This window comes from Aulonocara stuartgranti, assembly GCF_965226115.1.
Source record: "Aulonocara stuartgranti genome assembly, chromosome: 4".
NCBI lineage: Eukaryota > Metazoa > Chordata > Actinopteri > Cichliformes > Cichlidae > Aulonocara > Aulonocara stuartgranti.
Window position 1 is genome coordinate 26,877,616 of NC_138942.1, and position 19,192 is coordinate 26,896,807.

The 19,192-nt window shown below is 43.1% G+C and overlaps 1 protein-coding gene across 8 annotated transcripts in view; it reads right to left on the minus strand.

Annotated features, from left to right (window-relative positions):
• The window catches only part of LOC309705719 (RNA binding protein fox-1 homolog 2-like), a 53,160-nt gene that overhangs the window by 20,071 nt on the left and 13,897 nt on the right, over positions 1-19,192 (minus strand). For 7 of the 8 annotated variants that reach the window (XM_082531656.1, XM_082531655.1, XM_082531658.1 and 4 more), the window contains 4 exons: positions 6,214-6,417; positions 2,688-2,861; positions 2,249-2,302; positions 1,907-1,999 (listed from right to left, as the gene is read on the minus strand). In XM_082531656.1, coding sequence (XP_082387782.1) covers positions 1,907-1,999; positions 2,249-2,302; positions 2,688-2,861; positions 6,214-6,417 — 525 coding nt within the window. Of the gene's footprint in view, positions 1-1,906; positions 2,000-2,248; positions 2,303-2,687; positions 2,862-6,213; positions 6,418-15,962; positions 16,398-19,192 lie in introns of those variants that run through there. The other variant, XM_082531659.1, reaches the window with a different exon arrangement.

The following is a 19,192-nucleotide window of genomic DNA, read 5'->3' on the forward strand; positions in this document are numbered from 1 at the left end:
GAACAAGTAAATTAACAGCCCGTCACCACAACTAATTCAACAAAATAGCCATACATAATAAACATGCAAGAATAAACATCCAGCTGTCAGCAGTACTGCCTCAGCGAGGCTCCAAATTACCAGATTAAAATATAAATCATGCACAACTAAATCTACATCAGCTAAACCCAGGCCACTGGATAGCAGTAAACTCTAGTCACACACGTAATGGTGAAATATTTATGTCTAAACAGTCGCACAGGCCTATATTTCAGAGTTTCTGAATTATAAAAGAAATGTGAGATTTCACTGTTGCTCTTTTACCATATTTGTCTCTGAAAACAAACTTCAACAAACTCTGAAATCATACGACCGGTTGAAGCGTGAGTTACTGCAGCGACATCTGCGAGAAAGGAGAACTGCCAGAGAGCATTGCCTGAAATAGAAATGTCCGGCCGTTTTTCCTTGGCTGGAAGAATGTATAAACACAAATCCACTGTTTGTCCTGCGCCAGCCTTTTGTCTTCAAGCCCATGCACCATAAACAGACAGAAAGAGAGAGGCTGCTCTACAGACTCCTGCTGCTGACCCACCATGCGGCTGATACGTGACTCACTACGAGGCCATCGCTGCTACTGGAGTTCAACAAAACACATGCAGAGTGACGACTGAAAACAAAGATGTCTTGCTGTTTGACAAGTGACTTACATCATGCAAAAATCTGGGAAGAGTCACAGAATCAGGTTAAAGCGATGCCAGGAATGGCACAGGTTGTTGATATACAAAAGGAAAAACTGATGCATGGTAAACTGGCTCCATCAGTATCCATTCAGCTTGCTGACTGACTGAAGGTGGAGGTGGCGGAGGGGAATATAATGTTGTACCAGTGGATGCAGGTGGATGTTTCTCATTCTCCACCACACTGCAGCAGAACTGAGAGTACATAACTAAAAAGGTTCCAGCCTCATCCATCATGCAGGAACTGCCTTGCACACACCCACACACAGACAGACACACACATACATACTCGTCACAAGGAAATCACCACAGTAAGCCCATGCACAAATCCTGGCTTACGATGGCACAAGTCAAGTGATCCAATATGGATAACTGGCTGATTGAAACCCCAATTAAAATAAAGAGGGAAGGAAAAAAAAGAAAAACTCAATTCAAAAACTAAGAACATGCTTCAGGTAAAACATGGGAAAGAATATGTCACACAAAAAACACACAACCTCAAACCACAAAAACCAGAAAATAAATAAAATCAAGTGTACATTTCATCAGAAAGAACCCAGACTTCCATAAAGTGAGCATGCGTCAGTGTTGCTGTGATTCCCAGCATGCTGCTGTTGCATCAGGAGCCAAAAGCTGTCACAACCACTTAGCTACAGCACCGGGAGAGGGGAATACAGAAGGATTTCTCTATGCTGGGGGAGAAAAATAAGAGCATCTGACAGCAATCTGCCATGCATCGTCCTTTCACTGCGTTCCACTTGTGCCCTCCGGTGCAAAATGCACAAATCTCATTCCAATTGTTGCACGAGAAGTTGTAACGTTAGCGTGGCTGCAAGTTGTGCATCGGTTGAGGGGGGCAGGTAAAAAGACAACAGGTTAATATACAGAGGGCAGGGGGGGAAACACTTCAGAGGAAAAGTACCCAGCATGCCTTAGTGTAGTGTTCTTGCACCCCTAATCATTCCCACCACAAAAACAAAACATCAAAATAATAAATCAAGTCTTTTGGGTTTTAAAAACAAGAAACATATTGCAGAGGACCGGTGTGGGATACCACTGGGCTGCATCAGAGCATATCACTAAAGGGAGGATGGGAGCTAGCTAGCACGTCAGTGATCAAGCAGAATTATGGTGGGAGTAGAGAGAGGAGACAAGAAAAGAAGGAAGAGAAAGGGAGAGAGCAAAATTACCTCAATCTTACGACCTTCCACCAGTGTGCCGTGGAGCTTTTCCCTGGCTTTCTCTGCGTCTGCGCTGTTCTCAAATGTCACAAAGCCAAAACCCTGTGGTACGCAGCAGAGGTTAGAGAGGTTGATGGTGAGTGAGGGGCATGTCAGAAGGGATTGCCGACCGGTAGAGGACAATCTGCGGGACTCATTCTGACACTGTTAAACAGATGACTTTAGTTCTGGAACAGCGATTTCTCACGCGGACTGCTAATACCACATGACAAATAGTCACAGTTACACAGGAAATCTTTCAGCAGTAAGCCGGTCACAGCATTGAGTATCAGATGCTTGATGCACACTTACCTTTGAACCCCTCTCATTGAAAATAATCTCAACATCCAGGATCTTCCCAAATTGCTGCGAAGAAATTTGAGGAAAGAAATATTAGCCAACAATCTTATATCAATAAGGGATCTCACGATTCTGTGCTTAATTAATAAAAGTCATTAAGGGCCATGTAAAGCTATTTGAATTAAAGCTACTTTACACTAGGGGTCACTGTTACACAAAAGACAACATTTGCATTTCTTTGCGTTGAACTCTGCTCCATTTCTTTCCTCCTACTTTGACACTCATACAAACATGATGACACAGATAAGAGAACACCCATCAGTCTCCTTTCTTTATGAGCGTTTCACTCTTTTGTCATTCGCTCTGAGGCAGCCCCTTATATGGAGGACGCAGGGTGTCTAGACTGATTTATTGATCCCCACCTTAAAAATGAGGCTCCAACAGTTCTTACCCCAAACATCTGCCTGAGGTCTGGGTCCCGGAAGCGGAAGGGGATGTTTGAAACATGGAGGCGTTTGGGGGTCCCTTTGGCCTCTGTCGAGTCTCCTGCTGAGCCTCCCGCTCCTGTGCCTCCTGCGCCGCACTGTACACCCGCCTCACCCTGAGACGTCTCCTCTGTCTTTACCTGTTTGTGGGAAGAAGAGGAGAGTGAGACAGATGGAGTCAAGTTATAGCGCTGTATAGATAGCAGGAGAAGAAGAAACAATGGAGAATAAACCGAAATGGAAAAAAAGACAAGCAATTTATTTTTATTTTATTTAAATGCCTGTTGCCTCAACTCCTCTCTCCTTTCCTCTTCAGTACAGCAAGTCAAAGAACTCAAAAGTTACAAAAATAAAATAAAATAAAGATATGACACTACGTATCTGGTCAAGCTGTGGTAACCAGAAAATACTGCCCTCCTATCCAGGTGTGAGCTGCACGGTGACTTGAGCTTTTTTTATTTATATAATACTCAATTTTTTATGTTTTTAACACATTGGTAAACAAAAAAGAAGACATGAATTTGAATAATGAAATAAAGATTCAATGTGAGTCTTAATACATTCTTATATTTAGATTAAAATCTACTCATTAGCTCAGTAGCGACATGTTAGACCGCTGTTATTTGATCATCATATCAATAGGTGTACTTAACATTATGTATTTAAAGTTAAATTTAACTGAGGGGTCAAAATGCCAGACATCATCATAAGAAAGCGTGTTCCTCAAAGAGGCAGCGGCTATGCTCAGAGGCACTGATGTGATCAGTGTGAAAAGCTCCTCCTACTTCTAAAAAAAATAAGAAGAAGAAACAAAATAACTGATCAAAGTTTCTTAAAATAACATGGACAAGTCAACTATAGTGAAAATAAAGAGCGCCCGTTGCATTTTATGCCTGTTTTCTGATAAGATACACGCAAAATCCTTCAAAGTAAAAGCCTGTGGGGATTGTGAGTCCAACTTGACTGGCGGTTTCTCGTTTTGATCAAGCGTTTGGGGTTTTTTAGCCTCAGCTAGTAACCCAGATGGGAGGGACTAGGAATCAACAATGAAACAAGCTGAGAAATGAGAAGAGGTGCGTCCACACAGTTTTGCCGGCAGCCTCGCTCTTATGCCCGTCTACACAGGATGCGTTCAGGTTTGTTCGTAATTAAAAGTTTGTAGAAAGGAGTCACCCAAATTCACATATCCTGCAGTCTAAAAGTTTAGACTCCAAGTAAAAGCACAGTTTTTTGCATCTGCATATCAAGTAGGGCTGCTCGATTATGGCAAAAATGATAATCACGATTATTTTCACTGAAATTGAGATCACGATTATTTGACGATATTTATTTCGTCCGCCAGAGCTTATATTATTTTTTTTACATGCTGTAGTGCCATTTGTGGGAGCATTTCAAGTTGCTATACATCAATACAACTGTTATAGCCCATATTTTAATAATGTGTATGCATTAAGTCCATAGTAACTACATTAATTGCAAAAAAGTGCAATAAACTACAAAAAAATTGAAAATCGTTTTTGTTTTTACATATATTTCTACTTGGAGAAATTTAAGAGGTTTATCCCTCAAAACTTTAAATACAAAAAAGTTGCAAAAAATAGTTTACAACAACAGGAAATTTATTTTGAGTGTCTTCATAGTTTTATTTTTGGAGATACAGCAATTTTTATATACTGCAGGAAAAACAAAAAAACAATCCTATGATGCAAATTTGCAAAGAATGTGCATGTGCATCAAAATAAACTATTTCCAGCAGTGCAATTCTAAGGCCTACAAGTAAAAAACTAAATTTTCCGCAAAAATGACGTCACTTGCGATAGTTCACGTTGATGTCTTTTTCAATGTGGGAAGTGTTAAGAACAGCTGATCGGATCGGCAAAGTGTTTCTGGAATATTATGTTTTTGTTCCTGCAAGCTCTTTTTATGCAATTTTTGCAAAGCTATATGTGGAAGGAAACCGTGACCGAGGACAAGCTGATGGCATAAGAAGTAAGTACAACTCCTCTGGTTTCATATGGAAAAAAATTTATTGTGCTAGCTTAGCGTTCAGGTTCTACAGGGATTTAAAAATAGTTACACAAAACGAGCATGCTGCTCTGACCGGCTTTAAAGGTTTAACAATAACAATGTATTGAATAATGACTTTAAAAAATAATATAAAATAGTGTGCAAATACTGATAACAGTGCAAATGTTTGCAATATAAGAAATAAATGAAAAATGTGAACTTTGCAGTGTTGCTCTGTGGTGCAGCTACGACACCATAGCAAAGTTTACACACTGTGTCTACTTGATCCACGTCTGACTCCGCGAACCCATAATGTTTCCACACCACTTAAGTTTTTTTTTTTTACCTCTCTTTTCAACCAACGGCAGTCACTCTCCTGTCCAAATAACTTCTGCTTAGCTTTCTGAGCTTCCCTCGGGTCCTCTTAATTGTTGTGACGCGTGTTCGAAATGCAGAGCAGTGCGCTTGATTTGCCACATGGAGCAGCGCGAGAGTAAAGCATGAGGGAGGGGCTAATAATCGGCTCAGTCATTTTTAATGATCGTTGAAAGCCCAGATCGTAATCGTGATTAAAATTCGATTAATTGAGCAGCCCTAATATAAAGCGAAAAAGATTAAAACAGAAATGTCTCAGTTTGATCAGATGAAGATGAGATGAATGCTCATTTCATGCCAGTATCTTTAGGGAGGCAATGTGATCATATTGACTTTTAGCAAATGCAGTGAGATGTTTTTATTTTATTAGATTTGGCTGTTGACATTCAAGCTAAGCTAATATAAACACAACATGGGAATTTAGATCCGTAGCTCCTTGCTATTAAAACTAAAATCACCTGACGATTATTTTACTGCTGTTAGAGGAAAGTCAACTAACCGTCAGGTGTCGGTAATGAAGTCTGCTGAGGAATGCCAAAAACTGAGCAGGCACCCACTGTTACCTCAGATTTGAGAGAGTTAATATTATTGTGGCAGCACAGCGTGTCGTGGTTTATGAGATGAATCATTATCAACTTGTAAATTCTGAACACATTTTAATGATCACTAAATCACTGTGTTTTTAATTTTCTATAATAATTAGTCAACAAAACACACCTCTCAGCTTTTCATGTATTCATGTATTTTGAAACTGGGTTTTTTTTGGAGACGTGAAGTATAAATGTGCCCGTCTCTAAAGCACTCTGGGTCAACGTCTGTTGTTTAAATGTGCTTTAGGGTATTAAAAAATAGACAACATAGAAAAAATAGGTTCAGACATTTTCCATGGATATTTAAGGTACACGGTTTCATTTCCACAAATGTTGTAATACAGTTCAGTGGACTACACACTGAACTTAGAGGATAGTATCAATCGATCTGATACCAATACCAGTTTTTGCTATACAAACTATTCATATTTGAATCCGTCCGCCCACCTCTACAAGGTATCAAGTATATATATATATATATAAATAAAAAAACAAAGGGAAATGAAATCGTGGTGCTTACATTGCTGCTGTTGTTGTTGTTGGAGGTGGGGGCTCCATTTGCACCAGCCCCTACCTCTGCTGCACCTTGGCCTCCAGCACCAAACATGGCCCCAGGGCCAAACTCTGTTCCTGGTAGACCGTTTTGAGGAGGGGGTGGAGGTGGGAATGCTGTAAAGGGTGGGGCCACCAAACCCTCCTGTCCTCCTGTCGAATCCTGAGAGCCCTGCGGGAGCGGGGGAAGGAGGGGGAGGGGGAGACAGAGACAGCTTAACATATATTCTCAGTGAGCTTTTTACAGCGACTGCAGCTCCCTGACGGAGAGAGAATGAGGGGGTTAAAATCCTGCCTATCAAATTTCACTCTCTCTTCCTCTCTCTCTCTCTCCTTTACCACGCAGTCACTGCTTCATTCCCTGCCTCGCTTTACCTCCATATCTCTGACAGGCATGTGTTTTCAGTCAGCCGACCATGAAATATTTACAGCAAACAGATCTATTATTAGGGCAGTATGGTGGCGCAGTGGTTAGCACTGCTGCCTCACAGCAACAACGTCCTGTGTTTGACTCCCAACATCTAGCTGCAGCCTTTCTATGTGGACTGTGGGTAGCCCTGCTTCCTTCCACAGTCCCAAGTCATTATTACTGGGGTTAGATTAATCTAAGTATGAATGTGAGTGCGAATGGTTGTCTCCCCAATAGACTGGTGACCTGCCTCTCGCCCTGTGCCAGCTGAAATAGCGACCCCGATAAGGAGGGGATCATCTATTATTAAGTTGCGAAATTTGATACAAGGTTTGAGATACAAAGATGCTTCTAGGATGGATCGACAAGTCGGTAGATAAATACTAACAGCGGCATGTAAACTGTGACATATTTACATACACTGCTGCATTGTGTGACTACTTGGGAAGATAAGCTGTACTTCAGATTAGACGCGGGAGCTTCACTGCCTATGGCTCTGTATCAGCAGCAGGATCACCTACAGATTCTTTAAAGCTGCTGCTGCTGCTCCAGCACGCTCACAAATACACACACATATATATCTTTATGTTGTGTGTGTTTGGGTGTGTGGTGACTCTGCACTATTGCTTGCTTCAATCATTTCACACACTCAAGGGCATTTACAGCAAAGCCAGAGTAAAAGAAAGGTAGAGGATGGACGGGGAGAAGCAGAATGAGTAGGTAGGCTGAAAGAAAAGATGGATTTATTTAAAAAAAAAAAAAAAAAAAAAAAAAAAGGCCATCAAGTTTGGGGTCAGGGCTGCTTTTTTTCTACCAAGCTAGGCAGGATGACACACCGCATCCAACACCATTAACCACTGGTCTGGTCTCTGCCATGGGCTGTATCTGGGCTGGGTGACGCCTAGAGACACTCTGTCTCCAGACAGCCTTTTTAATTAGGCAGAGTAACTAAGATGCCGCAAAGCAAATGGGCTCTTTCCCTTTCTCTAATCCTATAGCCCGACTGCTTACTGTTCTTCTGCAGTCACAGCCGCAGTGGCTGTAAACAGTCAACCGAGGCTAAAAGGCCCATCTGCAACACAAGCAGCTTCCTGGAGTCTGAGCCCAGCTGATAGTGGAGGAATCAGAGGAGACTGCGTAATCCACAAACAGGCTGGAAAAATCTGGGGAACTCGTCCACTACTGTTCTGACTGCAGGAAATGCATGTTAGGGGAAAAGGAAAAAAGAAAACTGTGTGTTTTGCATCCAACTACGGTCTTTGTCACCTTGTGATAAAGACGGCCCATCAAAAACCTGTTCAAAAAGAGATAACGCGCCATTAAAATTCATTAGCTGGGCCTTAGCCTGGCTATGTTAAATCAAAGCTTAAGCGTTCTTGTTAGGGCATGTGAGCTCATAAACGTGCAGTAGCCTGTGTTAAGCCACCAAAGGGTGTGTTCTTCAGGCATATCCCGACCCATGGCTGAGTCACAAAAACACACTCATAGTGCAGAAAGGAGGAAGACTGAGTGGAGAAAGGAAAGAGTGACAACATAGCAAAGAGGAAAGGGGAATTAGATCGGGCCTGAAAAAACTGGACTACGTGCATTTATGCAATGCTAACAACTCAAGCTGCCGTAGTCAGCCAAAGACAGTCACACCTACTCGGCAACCAATGAACTGCTTTTGTGAGAGGGGGAGTAATTCTTTTTAGTCTACATTACTATAAATACTCATAAAAGCTATTGTTATTTTAAAGGGAATCCCTAACTATTTTTCCATGTTGTTGAGAAACCAAGCTTCACATCCAGTTTGGGCTGCTGTGGACCTGCTGCTACTAACAGACAGCGGGGCTCGGTGAAGCTGTGGCTGCATGCGAGAGTCCAAACATTCAAATAAACCAATCCTGGTGCGTTTACACTGAAAGCCTTGAGCCTTTCACACAAACATTGGTAGAACAACACTGACAGGTTAGCTGAGTGCTTTTGCATGATAGGTTTTGTTGTTTGCTGAGCTGTGATGTGCAAAAGTTTACACTTGACTTTTTGATCATCTGTTCTCACAAAACACAGCCACACTGACTATTTCCAGCAGTAGCTACGGCGTAGATTTCCGGCTGAAGCATAAATCCACAGTAATGGCAGACCAATATTAATTTGGTCTGATGAGAGCATATCAACCAAACAATGGACCAGCTGACCTCTTCTAATGCCGCCGCCTGCTTGTAGCATAATTAGTTATACGAAAAAAAGCATCTTGAAGTATTGTACCATTCATCATCCTGCTGCTGAGGCTTAACAAAACAAACAGAGTGCTTATGACCATGTTTGTGGACTCAGATACCAAATTGAAAGATACAGTTTTTTTAAATGAATTATTGGATAAATAAATGAACTAATAAACAGGACAAGGAATAAAGCTGTCACTGGATCCAGATCAGACTGGATAAGACTACAGTGTTAGGGTGACACAGGCATTCCCGACCCGCTGACTAAGGAGCAGTGCTGCCCTACATGGCAGCGTCACATACTGAAAAAAGGAGAGAGGGGGGAAAGGAAAAAGAAAACCGTGGAAAAATGAAAGGGGGACTTAGCGGGGAGAGAGGAATTATAGGAAATAATGAGACACTGCATTAGAGTTACGTCTGGTTTCAAGAAAAACTTTCCAAAGGAAGAATTTTGACGCTGTAAGATAAGATTAAACAGGATATGCTTCTTATTAAAGTGTCATGAAAAGCAATCTGAGCAAAGGTTAAAACAGAGTAGCTTCAAGTATCAGCTGAAAAGCTCACAAAATTAAAACCTGATATCGCAAATAAGAAACCACGACATATTCATCCCAAAACACACAGTGGGCGATTTACTTGAGAGACCTGAGACTGTGTTTTTACATACACACAGAGGATTCTGGCGGGGGGGGGTCACCTTAGGTGTTGACACCAGCCACAGAGTCAACACCCAAATTGTGATGATGCTGAAAAATTCATGACAATTTGTCTATTGCAACTATCTACTAAGTTGTCTGGCTGGAGGCAGAAATACTACTCACAGATTCTTCTCCAACTGCAGTCCATCTATTTTTCCTTTCCCTTCAGCTGAAGTCAGTGTGCCTGTGTTTATCTCCCCCGTCCACCCACCCTTCCCTCTCTTCCCTCCCTTCATTCTTGCCTGCCACGCTTGATGAAAGCAAGAGGGCCATATTTTTTCGCCTTCTTTCAAACCCACTGGCTCTCTCTCCTCTCCAGTCACTCAAAGCCCCAACTGCACTGATATGTCCATCAAACAGGCCACAGCCCCATCTCCTTATACAGCTGCCTCTATGCAGACGCTGCCTCTCTCTCTTGAATGTGCGCCAGTTGTCATTTAGAGGTACATCCATAGTGCACTGGCTCACATCCAGAGGACACATAGATAGATATCTGGCAACAAAAGTGCCTCAACACAGAACCTTAAGTCGAAGCTCCCGTTCCATATGCTGCAGCTATAACTGTAATCAGAAGCAGCTCGTAGGTTAGCCTTAACCACCGACTCCTGTTAAGGCTGTCAGGAGCTTCCGGAGTGATCAACGGCGAATATTTAATGCTTTGGTTGGAGCTCTTGAGTGGGAGAGCAGTGGGTGGGGTGCTGCTGAAGACGATGAAAGCAGGACACACAACTTTATATTTAATTAAAAGGCATTTTCTCTTAAGGACTCTGGTTTTATAACCACAACGTCGTCTGACAAAAATGACCACACGCAGCTTTGCTATTTTTACAACTGTTTTAAAATTAGACACAGCCTAAAAAAAAAAGTCTTTTATTTTTTATTAATATCACAAATTGCACTGCCTCCATTTTGGTAACAAACTACTAGAACAACATTGCACATGTGCCTTTTTGCTTTTCTCTTCCAAAAACTGCACAGAGATGACTAACAGAGAGGTGCAGAGAGTGACCCCATGCTCGATGGCTAGTTGTTGCTAAGGAGGAAAAAATAACAAACTCCAAAGAGTTGTCAAGTTGGGAAAAACTAAGCTAATTAACTGAGTAACGATGACGGTTGGGGATCAGGGAGATATCCAAGCTGAGGTGGTGTCGATTTCCACTCGTTTAAAATAAAAAATTAACATAAACCAAATACGTAACCCGCTGTATGAACTACAGACTAACCCCACGCTGTCTGTCAGTGTCAGCGGCTCCGCAGCTCCGCTGAGATCTGTGACATGCAGCCTGTCGGTTTTTGACAGCTCTGATCAACATCACCATCAGTATCATTACCATAATCACACAGACTTCTCTCAAACACTCGCACTCACTTTGGGCGATGTGTCCTAAAAATAACCAACCAAAATTGTTTTCCTTTAGAAAAACTGCAACAGTCAATATCGGCAGTGTGTTGTGCAGTAAGTTGGCCTGCGCATACAATAATGCATCACGTGCAAGACTGTCAGTGTTTTTATGACAGTTGATAAAGAGCAGCTGGAGCACCATCGCTGTGCTGAAGTAAAACCATCACCGTCTGAGTATTTGGTCAATTATATGAAGGTCGAAAAATGAATCACAATAATTATCGTGACAATCAATTACTCCTCAATAATAGTAATAACGGGTTATTAGGTTCCATTTATTTAGATGACTGATTTGATGTTTTAATTGTCAATAATGACAGTGAGTTGATATTAAAGGGTTTAAACTATTGATCAGAAAAAAATACATTTGCAAAGCAACTTTTGGCTCGGATGAAATTATAACAGGGATTTCATTTTTTTTTTTTTTAACAAAGCATCAACAGAACTGCAGAATAATTAATGATGAAAGCTATGTTAAAGTCCCACAGCAGCGACTGAGGCTATAATATGATTTTATAATGATTTAATAATATTTTTCCAAAAATATTTAATATTATGAGCAATTTCAAGAGCAGTTTAAATTAAAATATAAACCATAAAATTTCATTAAATCCCTCATTGAGATATTCCAGTGAAACCCAGCCATGGAGGCCTCGAGCCAGCGTTGGTCCCAAGCTCAGATAAATTGGGAGGGTTGCATCAGGGCGGGCGTCCAGCCTAAAAATCTGTGCCAGACCAAAAATGCGGATCGTGAAGAATGACCTTTCCGTATCAAATCGGTTGAAGCAGCAGGTCAGTGGAAAATATGCCACTGTTGGGAAAAGACAAAGGATGGAAGAACAGGATGAGATGAAAGCAGATGATTTACTGTGTGGACCCTTAAGAAAGAAGCCAAAAATGGAGAACAACACTGATATATTTCAGTGAGGAACTTGGATGCCAATTTCAGGTTAATGTGTCCAAATTCGCTGCACACTGTCTACAATCTTTCTACTGCATGATAATTCAGTCCAAACACTTAATCTGCCCATTTGCAGCCTGACATGTGATCTGCTGCATTATGCATTTCACCAATTTCCAAATCATAATAACAATATTTCTAAGAAGTATGCTGACTTTTATGTCATTATGGCACTCAGCTCATCGCTGCACTTAACACTTAAAAAATTAAAGCCTCCCGACTCGTTCATTTCAACCGATTTACAGAGCATTCAGCAGTAAAATCATCTGTTAAACCTCGATCACTGACAATTTGCAAACATTAAAAGGACCAATAAAAATCTAAAAATCACATAAGTTCAGAAATCGAAAATCTTAATCTACTCTTGGATAAATCTTAGATTGCCAACACTGAAAAATGCTACAAGATGGACCATTCGTTCCCTGCTGCCATACCTTTTGCAGAAGATGATGAAATGTAAAAGCCCAGCAGCACTGACTTCCTGCTGCAGTGTAAGCTAGGGTATGGTGTGTGTGCAGACACCCAGTGTTACACTGCTGTTTATCATACAGGGGAAGGTAACCTAGGAGATACAGTACCGCATACATTTCGGCTTCTTCTGCACAACGACACTCGTGGTGTTCTGTGTGCACGTATTTGCTGTGAGGTAACATGCGGAGTGCTTTCACACCTCAACCCGCATCGCACAGGCCTCGGGCAATGGCATTTACAGCAGCAGCATTAGTGTCGGACAGCATCACGGTGGCTTTTACAGGCGGTGGGAGAACAGTTAACCCTCAGGTGGAGCAGTTTCACACAGTGCATTAGACCACCAATATGGAGGACTCTGGCTCAGTGTTTATTTTGGTAACATGCACGATGTGTGTCCCTCTGTAAAATTGGGAAATTAGTTTTCTCTGGAAGTTTCTATTTTGAGACTTGCAAAGCACAAAGAAACACCCATAATCAAAAAGGATAACAATAATGAATAAAGCTAAGCATGCAACTACCTAGAATAAACTGTCTGCTGTTGTACTGTAATACTCTCAGCACACACACAGGCAGCTGTCTCCCACAGACAAACATGCACACAGAACCCAGAGGATTAAAGACTTGGGTGTGAATCCCCTCCAATTTCCCTGAAGATCTGTCGCTGCATGGCACTAACTGAGTACTCTCTTGCAAACAGAAGACGTTTTAGGACTGGCACATAAGCAGCCAAGTTGGGGGACCATGTGCTGCTGTGACAGAGCCTGCACAGTCACATGATCGTGTCCAGTGTGCAATGCAAAAACGGGCTGCCAATTAAATGCCTCGACTAACACGACGCACGGCCGGGCAATACAGCTGCAAACAAATCATCACCAAATTTAAATTTTGATTCAAGTTTGATCTTTTTCCCTGCATGCTCAATAAACTAAGACATAAACATATTTTTGGGCCTACATGAGCAAAACAGCTGGAGAGCTTGGAAGCTTTTCATCATTTTGCAGTTTTCAAATGCAGGCTCGAACAACTATAGACCAGTCTAGTTTTGACACAGTAAGAACAAAGTCTGCTGCCTAATTCATCTGCTCCTGCTGTTTGTGTTTGTTGACATCAAACTCATATCTGCAGATACCTGCTGGCTAGCTCGCGTTAGCTGCCCAGCGTGTAGGGAACGAACAGACTGAACAAAGTCTAATCCACACGCTGATCAGTTGACTCTCGTGGCTCGAACCACCATCACCAGATAAGGTGCCCCGCTGGCAAAACAGAATCTGAGAAATGAAGCGTATTTTCCACCAAATGCACCATCAAGCTAGTCAGATCCAGTCAGTGACAAATTCTAACTGAAGCTAAGTCTTGCTATGGCAAACCTTTAGTATTTCATCAACTGCACTGCGGTCACTAGCTGATGTTTATCCACAGTATGCTATAGAGACGTGTCACCAAAAATAGAGAGCATTGCCATAAATTTTGCAGAAGCCGGTGTGACTGGTGATGTGTCACCTTCAAAGTGCATTCCCACATGGGACTAAGGCACGGCCCCCCCTGCTCTCACACCCTTCAAGTCATTACCTCAATTCTCCATTTGGCAATACTCTCTTTAAAAGACGAATAACGTGTTTGCCTCACAGCTGCGCAAGCTTGCAAAGCAAAGATTAACAGAGGAGGGGGGGAAAGAAAAAAACAGCAGAAACACGGGGGGGAGAAAGAGACGGCTCATGTGGGAAAATGAGAGTTGATCATGACGTTTTGGAGGTCTGGAGGGAGAAGAACCTTCACTGGTTTTTGGGAGTCTTATATGCAGTCACTGTGTCATCATATGTGCACAGTAACACAGCAGAGGTCTGTATTTACATTCAGCCTCAATGACCATAAAAGGTTGGCTCTCGCACTGCCTTGGTGTGAACAGCAGCAGGGTTAGTAGTAGCGTCTTTACTGTAATGGTTTTTTTAAGAGCTTTTAAAGAAAAATGTATAGGTTAGCACAACTTTGCAGTCACTGAATAAATTTGGAAAAACTACAACGTCAGTACTGAATTTTACACGAGTACAAATGACATATTAACTGAGAAAAGGTCAGGGAAAAGCAAGGGAAGGAAGTTTAGGAAGGAGTTTATCTTTATTTTGAATTTTGAGAAATGTCAAAAATTTAATTTGACATTTGCAGACTGAAGTTGAACTGGAAAAAAAATTACTAAAGTTTTTTTTTTCATTTTTAGTTGATAAAGTTGATGATGATGATGATTTTGAAACAACAGAAAGAAGAAATGTCAAAATAAAAAGTTGACATTTTCAAACTAAAGTCACCTCAAACAAGTTGACCTCATTCTTAACATCTCCATGTTATTCTCATAATGCAAAACGACTTCCTCTGTGATTAAAAACAAAAGAAATGCTGCTTTTTCCCACACTACAAATGTCGTCCTACTCTATGAAGTTGACAGTATTAACTCTGTAGTAGCTACTGTTACTGTAGCTATTAAGAATACACAGATTATGCTGTGGACCTATGAAGGGTTAAAATGCATAGAGTTGAGTTTTGCCATTAGAAAAGGAGGGGGTGCTAGTAAAGTACTCCAGGAACTGCAGAGTGTGTGTGTGTGTGTGTGTGTGTGTGTGTGTGTGTGTGTGTGTGTGTGTGTGTGTGTGTGTATAAAGTAACAACTGTGCTTCAGCACCTGTCTTCCTCAATCCAAAGATGAAGTTTAAACCGCATGGACAGCTTGAAGAAAATCTCAGCCTCCACCCCTCTGCAAGTGACATGACACGACACGACGCACACACAGACACACATCCATGGAATATAATCTGACACTGTGTGCAGTCAGCATGGAGAAGGCTCGCAGTGCCCAATGTACATACATGTCAGCACAGGCAATCCAAGCAGCAGTTGCTACTTCGCGTCTGCACGCGTGTGCCTCACAGACATCTCCCCCAATTCCCGACACCCGCCTTGAGGCCCAAATGAACCCAAGACCAGAGAGCAGGACATGCTAGAACAGAGCCAGAGAACAGCTCTCATCCTGAGGCTGTCTTTGAGCTAAAGTAGCACAGACACGCCCACCATATGTTAAGAGCAGCCTTGCGCACAACACATCAACTGTATAAACATTATAATCTGTGGTGTTAAGTAACTATTAATGCAAGTGTGCTGATACCCTGCAAGCACACGCTTTGCTCCTGTGTATCGTCGGCACTTCAGTGTCACCAGGACAAAATGCTGTATGGTTAACGGAAAGAAAAAAAAATTATTTCGTTTCTATCAAAACAATCACAGATGGGTGCAAAGAGTTAAAAAAAGTGAAATGAGCAGAGCTGCAGGGACAAGCCCTGCTGTCGGCCTGATGCTCTGCCAACTATCTGAAAAAGGCCTTACCTGGGCCAAGACACAGCTAACCAGAGCAGGCCACACCATGAACAGCAAAGCAATTACTGCTTCATCACGCCAAATTAAAATAAATAAATAACAACAACAAAAATCATTTACATTGTATCTTGTTTTGCTAGTTTGGCCCTCGCGATACTAAAAAGCCACTTGAGAGAAAGAAGCTCTTGCTTGAGATGCGAACTCACCGGTAGCATAGCTTGGTAGTACAGCCCCATCATTGTCTGATCTAAAGGAACAACTGCTGACCAGCTTTCCACTTTCCCGTTCCTTCTCCTCTCCTTTTCCGTCTGTGTCTCTCGTTCTCCTCCTATTCCTCCTCTCCCGTGTCTGTGCTCCAGGACCATGAGCTGACGATGGCTTCAGTCCACGTCTGCCTCACACATTCAAATTCTCCCTCGTTCACTCCCTCTTCCTCCTCCTGCCGGTGTTGCTTCTTCTACTTCTCCAGCACGCGAGCCTCGTCAGCCTGTCACTCTCTGCCTCGCTTTTGCTCGTCTCTCCAGCCCTGCTGCTCTGATCCCCCTCGGGCCTTTCCGTCTCTCTCCTCTTGCCAACCCGAGTCTCTTCCCTTCTTCTCTCTTTGCTCTGCGTCTGTCATTCACACACTCGCCTTACACGTCCTCCTGCTCTTCTCCCCCCCTTTGGTTCCTCTTGTTCCCGCCCCTCTTTTTAAAACTTTCCCTCCCTTTCAGTCTCAATCCCTCCTATCCATCAAAGCATCCATCCTTCCATATAGCAATCTAACCCTGTGTCTGGATGGAGTCAGAAAGCTGATGTTGTTGCCGTCTCCTAAAGCCCCCGGAGAGAGACAAGAAACGGGAAAGGAAGAAGATGCTGCCTTCTATCCACGCACTGGCTGCCTGAGAGTACAGAACACGAATGCGACCCCCACTGCATTGCAGCTTTTTTTTGATGATTTATTTATTGCGTGGCAGCCTGTCAGCTCCAAAAAAGCAGTGGTAGGTAGGCCAGCCGGTAGACAGCTAGGTAGCTAGCTGCGTGGGTAGGCTCCTAGATCACCATCTCTCTGCTGCAGCTGTCTTCCTCACACAGATGGAAGTCTCACAAAACTGAGCAAGCGCCAGCCCCGATTCCACTACCTAAACCTCAACCTGAACATTACGCTGCATTGCACCTTTTTCTTCTTGGCTCAGTTCCGTCACTTTCCAACACTGTATTGTTAGGAGGCGTTTAATTTGCAGGCATGAGAGTGCAGTTCCTTGCGCTGCATTTTCATATGGGAGGGACTGAACTCTGCAGGGGGAAAAAAAAAGAAAAAAAAAAAAAGCCCTGATGCCAAGCATTCAGACATCTGCTGAGTCTGGCTAGAACTGGGTCCAGAGGGATGGAGGGATGTTGGGAAGGAAAGATAAAGTGAATGGACGGAGGTGGTGGTGGTGATGGCAGAGAGAGGGGGTGAGACGGAAAAGGAGCTGGGATGAAGTAGAGGGGGACAGGGACTGAAGGGGGCAATGGATGTGAGCGAGAGATAACAGGATTGGGAGATAAATGGATAAAAACGTTGGGTGGAGGGGGGGGGAAAAAAAAGAGCGAGGGATGACAGGATTAGGGCTGTAAGTGAGGAGGATGAGAGGATGAATAGGGGATGATCCTGGGATTAAGTACACAGGCTGAAACACTGCGATAAACACATGCAGTCACACACAAACACATGCACCGAACGTACACACGCAGATGCGCTCTGATCATATCCATGCTGCTGCACCTTGGCTGGAAAACAGACACACATGAATTCAAACAAAGGGCTATATCCATCCAGCGCTCACCAGCTCGTCCAAACAAAGGCCCGTTCTCCAAACACGGTATCTACAGATGATCAGCAGCCCTGCTCAACTACTCTGCAGGACATGTTCACAACAACTGCACCTCCTGTGTGCAGGTTATTACATCTGCTGCTAAATGCCAAAGAAACGCTTAGGTGTGCTGGTTCTGTCTTGTTTGTATGTGTGTCTTTAACTCTGATCATCAACTCTAAACATCAGGAAACCGCGGCCCCAGAGGACTGACCCCCCTTAGAGAACAGGAGACGTATGGCAGCGGCGTCCCCAGTTAAACAGACCTGCGGGCAGTTCAAATGTGCATAAATAACATAAGACAGACGCATTACGGAGACAAATGCACTGCAGCGGTGAACAAGCCAATCTTGCAAAGCTAGGCTTGGCTAACTCCATTTGCATGATAACCAGCAGTGTGCTGGAGACTCCTAATGTGTGTGCTCAAGGGCAGAATACATTAGCAGGGACGACTTTTTAAATCATTTATAAAACAAATGCAGAGGTATGCCGTGGCTCTGAATTTAACACCGGGCGAGAGTTCACACACGCTGCAGATCAGAAGTGATCTCTCTGCCCAGGTGTTTGTCTTACAAACAGATGGACTCGGGCAGAGGAGAGCCGAGACTGGAATACAAGCTTGCTCTAACTAAGAAACTGATTGTGTGCCCCTGCGGGCAAGCCATCTTAAATAACTTGCTTCCATTTCAGTTTTAGCTCTGTGCCACTTCCCTGCTTTATTTCTCGTCTTCCTGTCTCGCCTTTAATCTCTTGCACAACATTTGTTTTTAATAGTCAGGTTGACATCCACCCAGAAATTGTAATAAATTTGATTTGAAGCACGAAAGCCTGAAATTCTTTTGGTGTCTCCCCTCGCGTTCTCCGAGAGCTGCACTCCCACGAGAGATGTTACCAGGGGTAGAGCAGGAGTGGAGTGCAGGGAGCAGAGGAGGGAGAGGAGACTAAATGAGAGGATGAGGTCTGTGAGAATCTCCATATTGTGATGCGAGGAGGGAGGCTGGGGGGGCGAGAAAGCTCACAGGCCAACACTTCCCTCCTGTGGCACTGCCAGAGAGCTGCACGTCCCAAAACACAGCCCTCAGATGCACAAACGCTTGCACGAAGACAAAAAGCACACACACACACACACACACACACACGGCACGTGTGCATGCACACACATGGGCACTGAGCTGGTTTGAGCTGCTCAATGCGCTCTGCTGCTTGGAGGTAGATAAGAAAATAGTCAGCAACCCTGCCGCTGCACACATAAGTCACTAATTACTGAGAGCAATATGCTGGTGAGACATTCAGAATGAGAACGAAACAGAGAATATGAGAGAGAGGCATAAAGACAGAGAGAGAAGTGCGAAGGGGATGTGAACGGCGTTGTGAGAAAAGCTCCGCATACAGAGCGTGCAAGGCGAAGAAGGTGATAGCATAATTTCTCTCCACTTTCTAAGAATCAAGTCTTTGAAAGAGAAGCTCAGTCATCACTGGTTTCTCTTCCATCGATTCCTCGAAGAGAGATGAGCTACCAAAGGTGAGGCAAGGCTTTCATTACCGTCTAGATAATAATGTGGTCGTAAAAACAGACTGAATCCTGCTACATATGTGAGGAT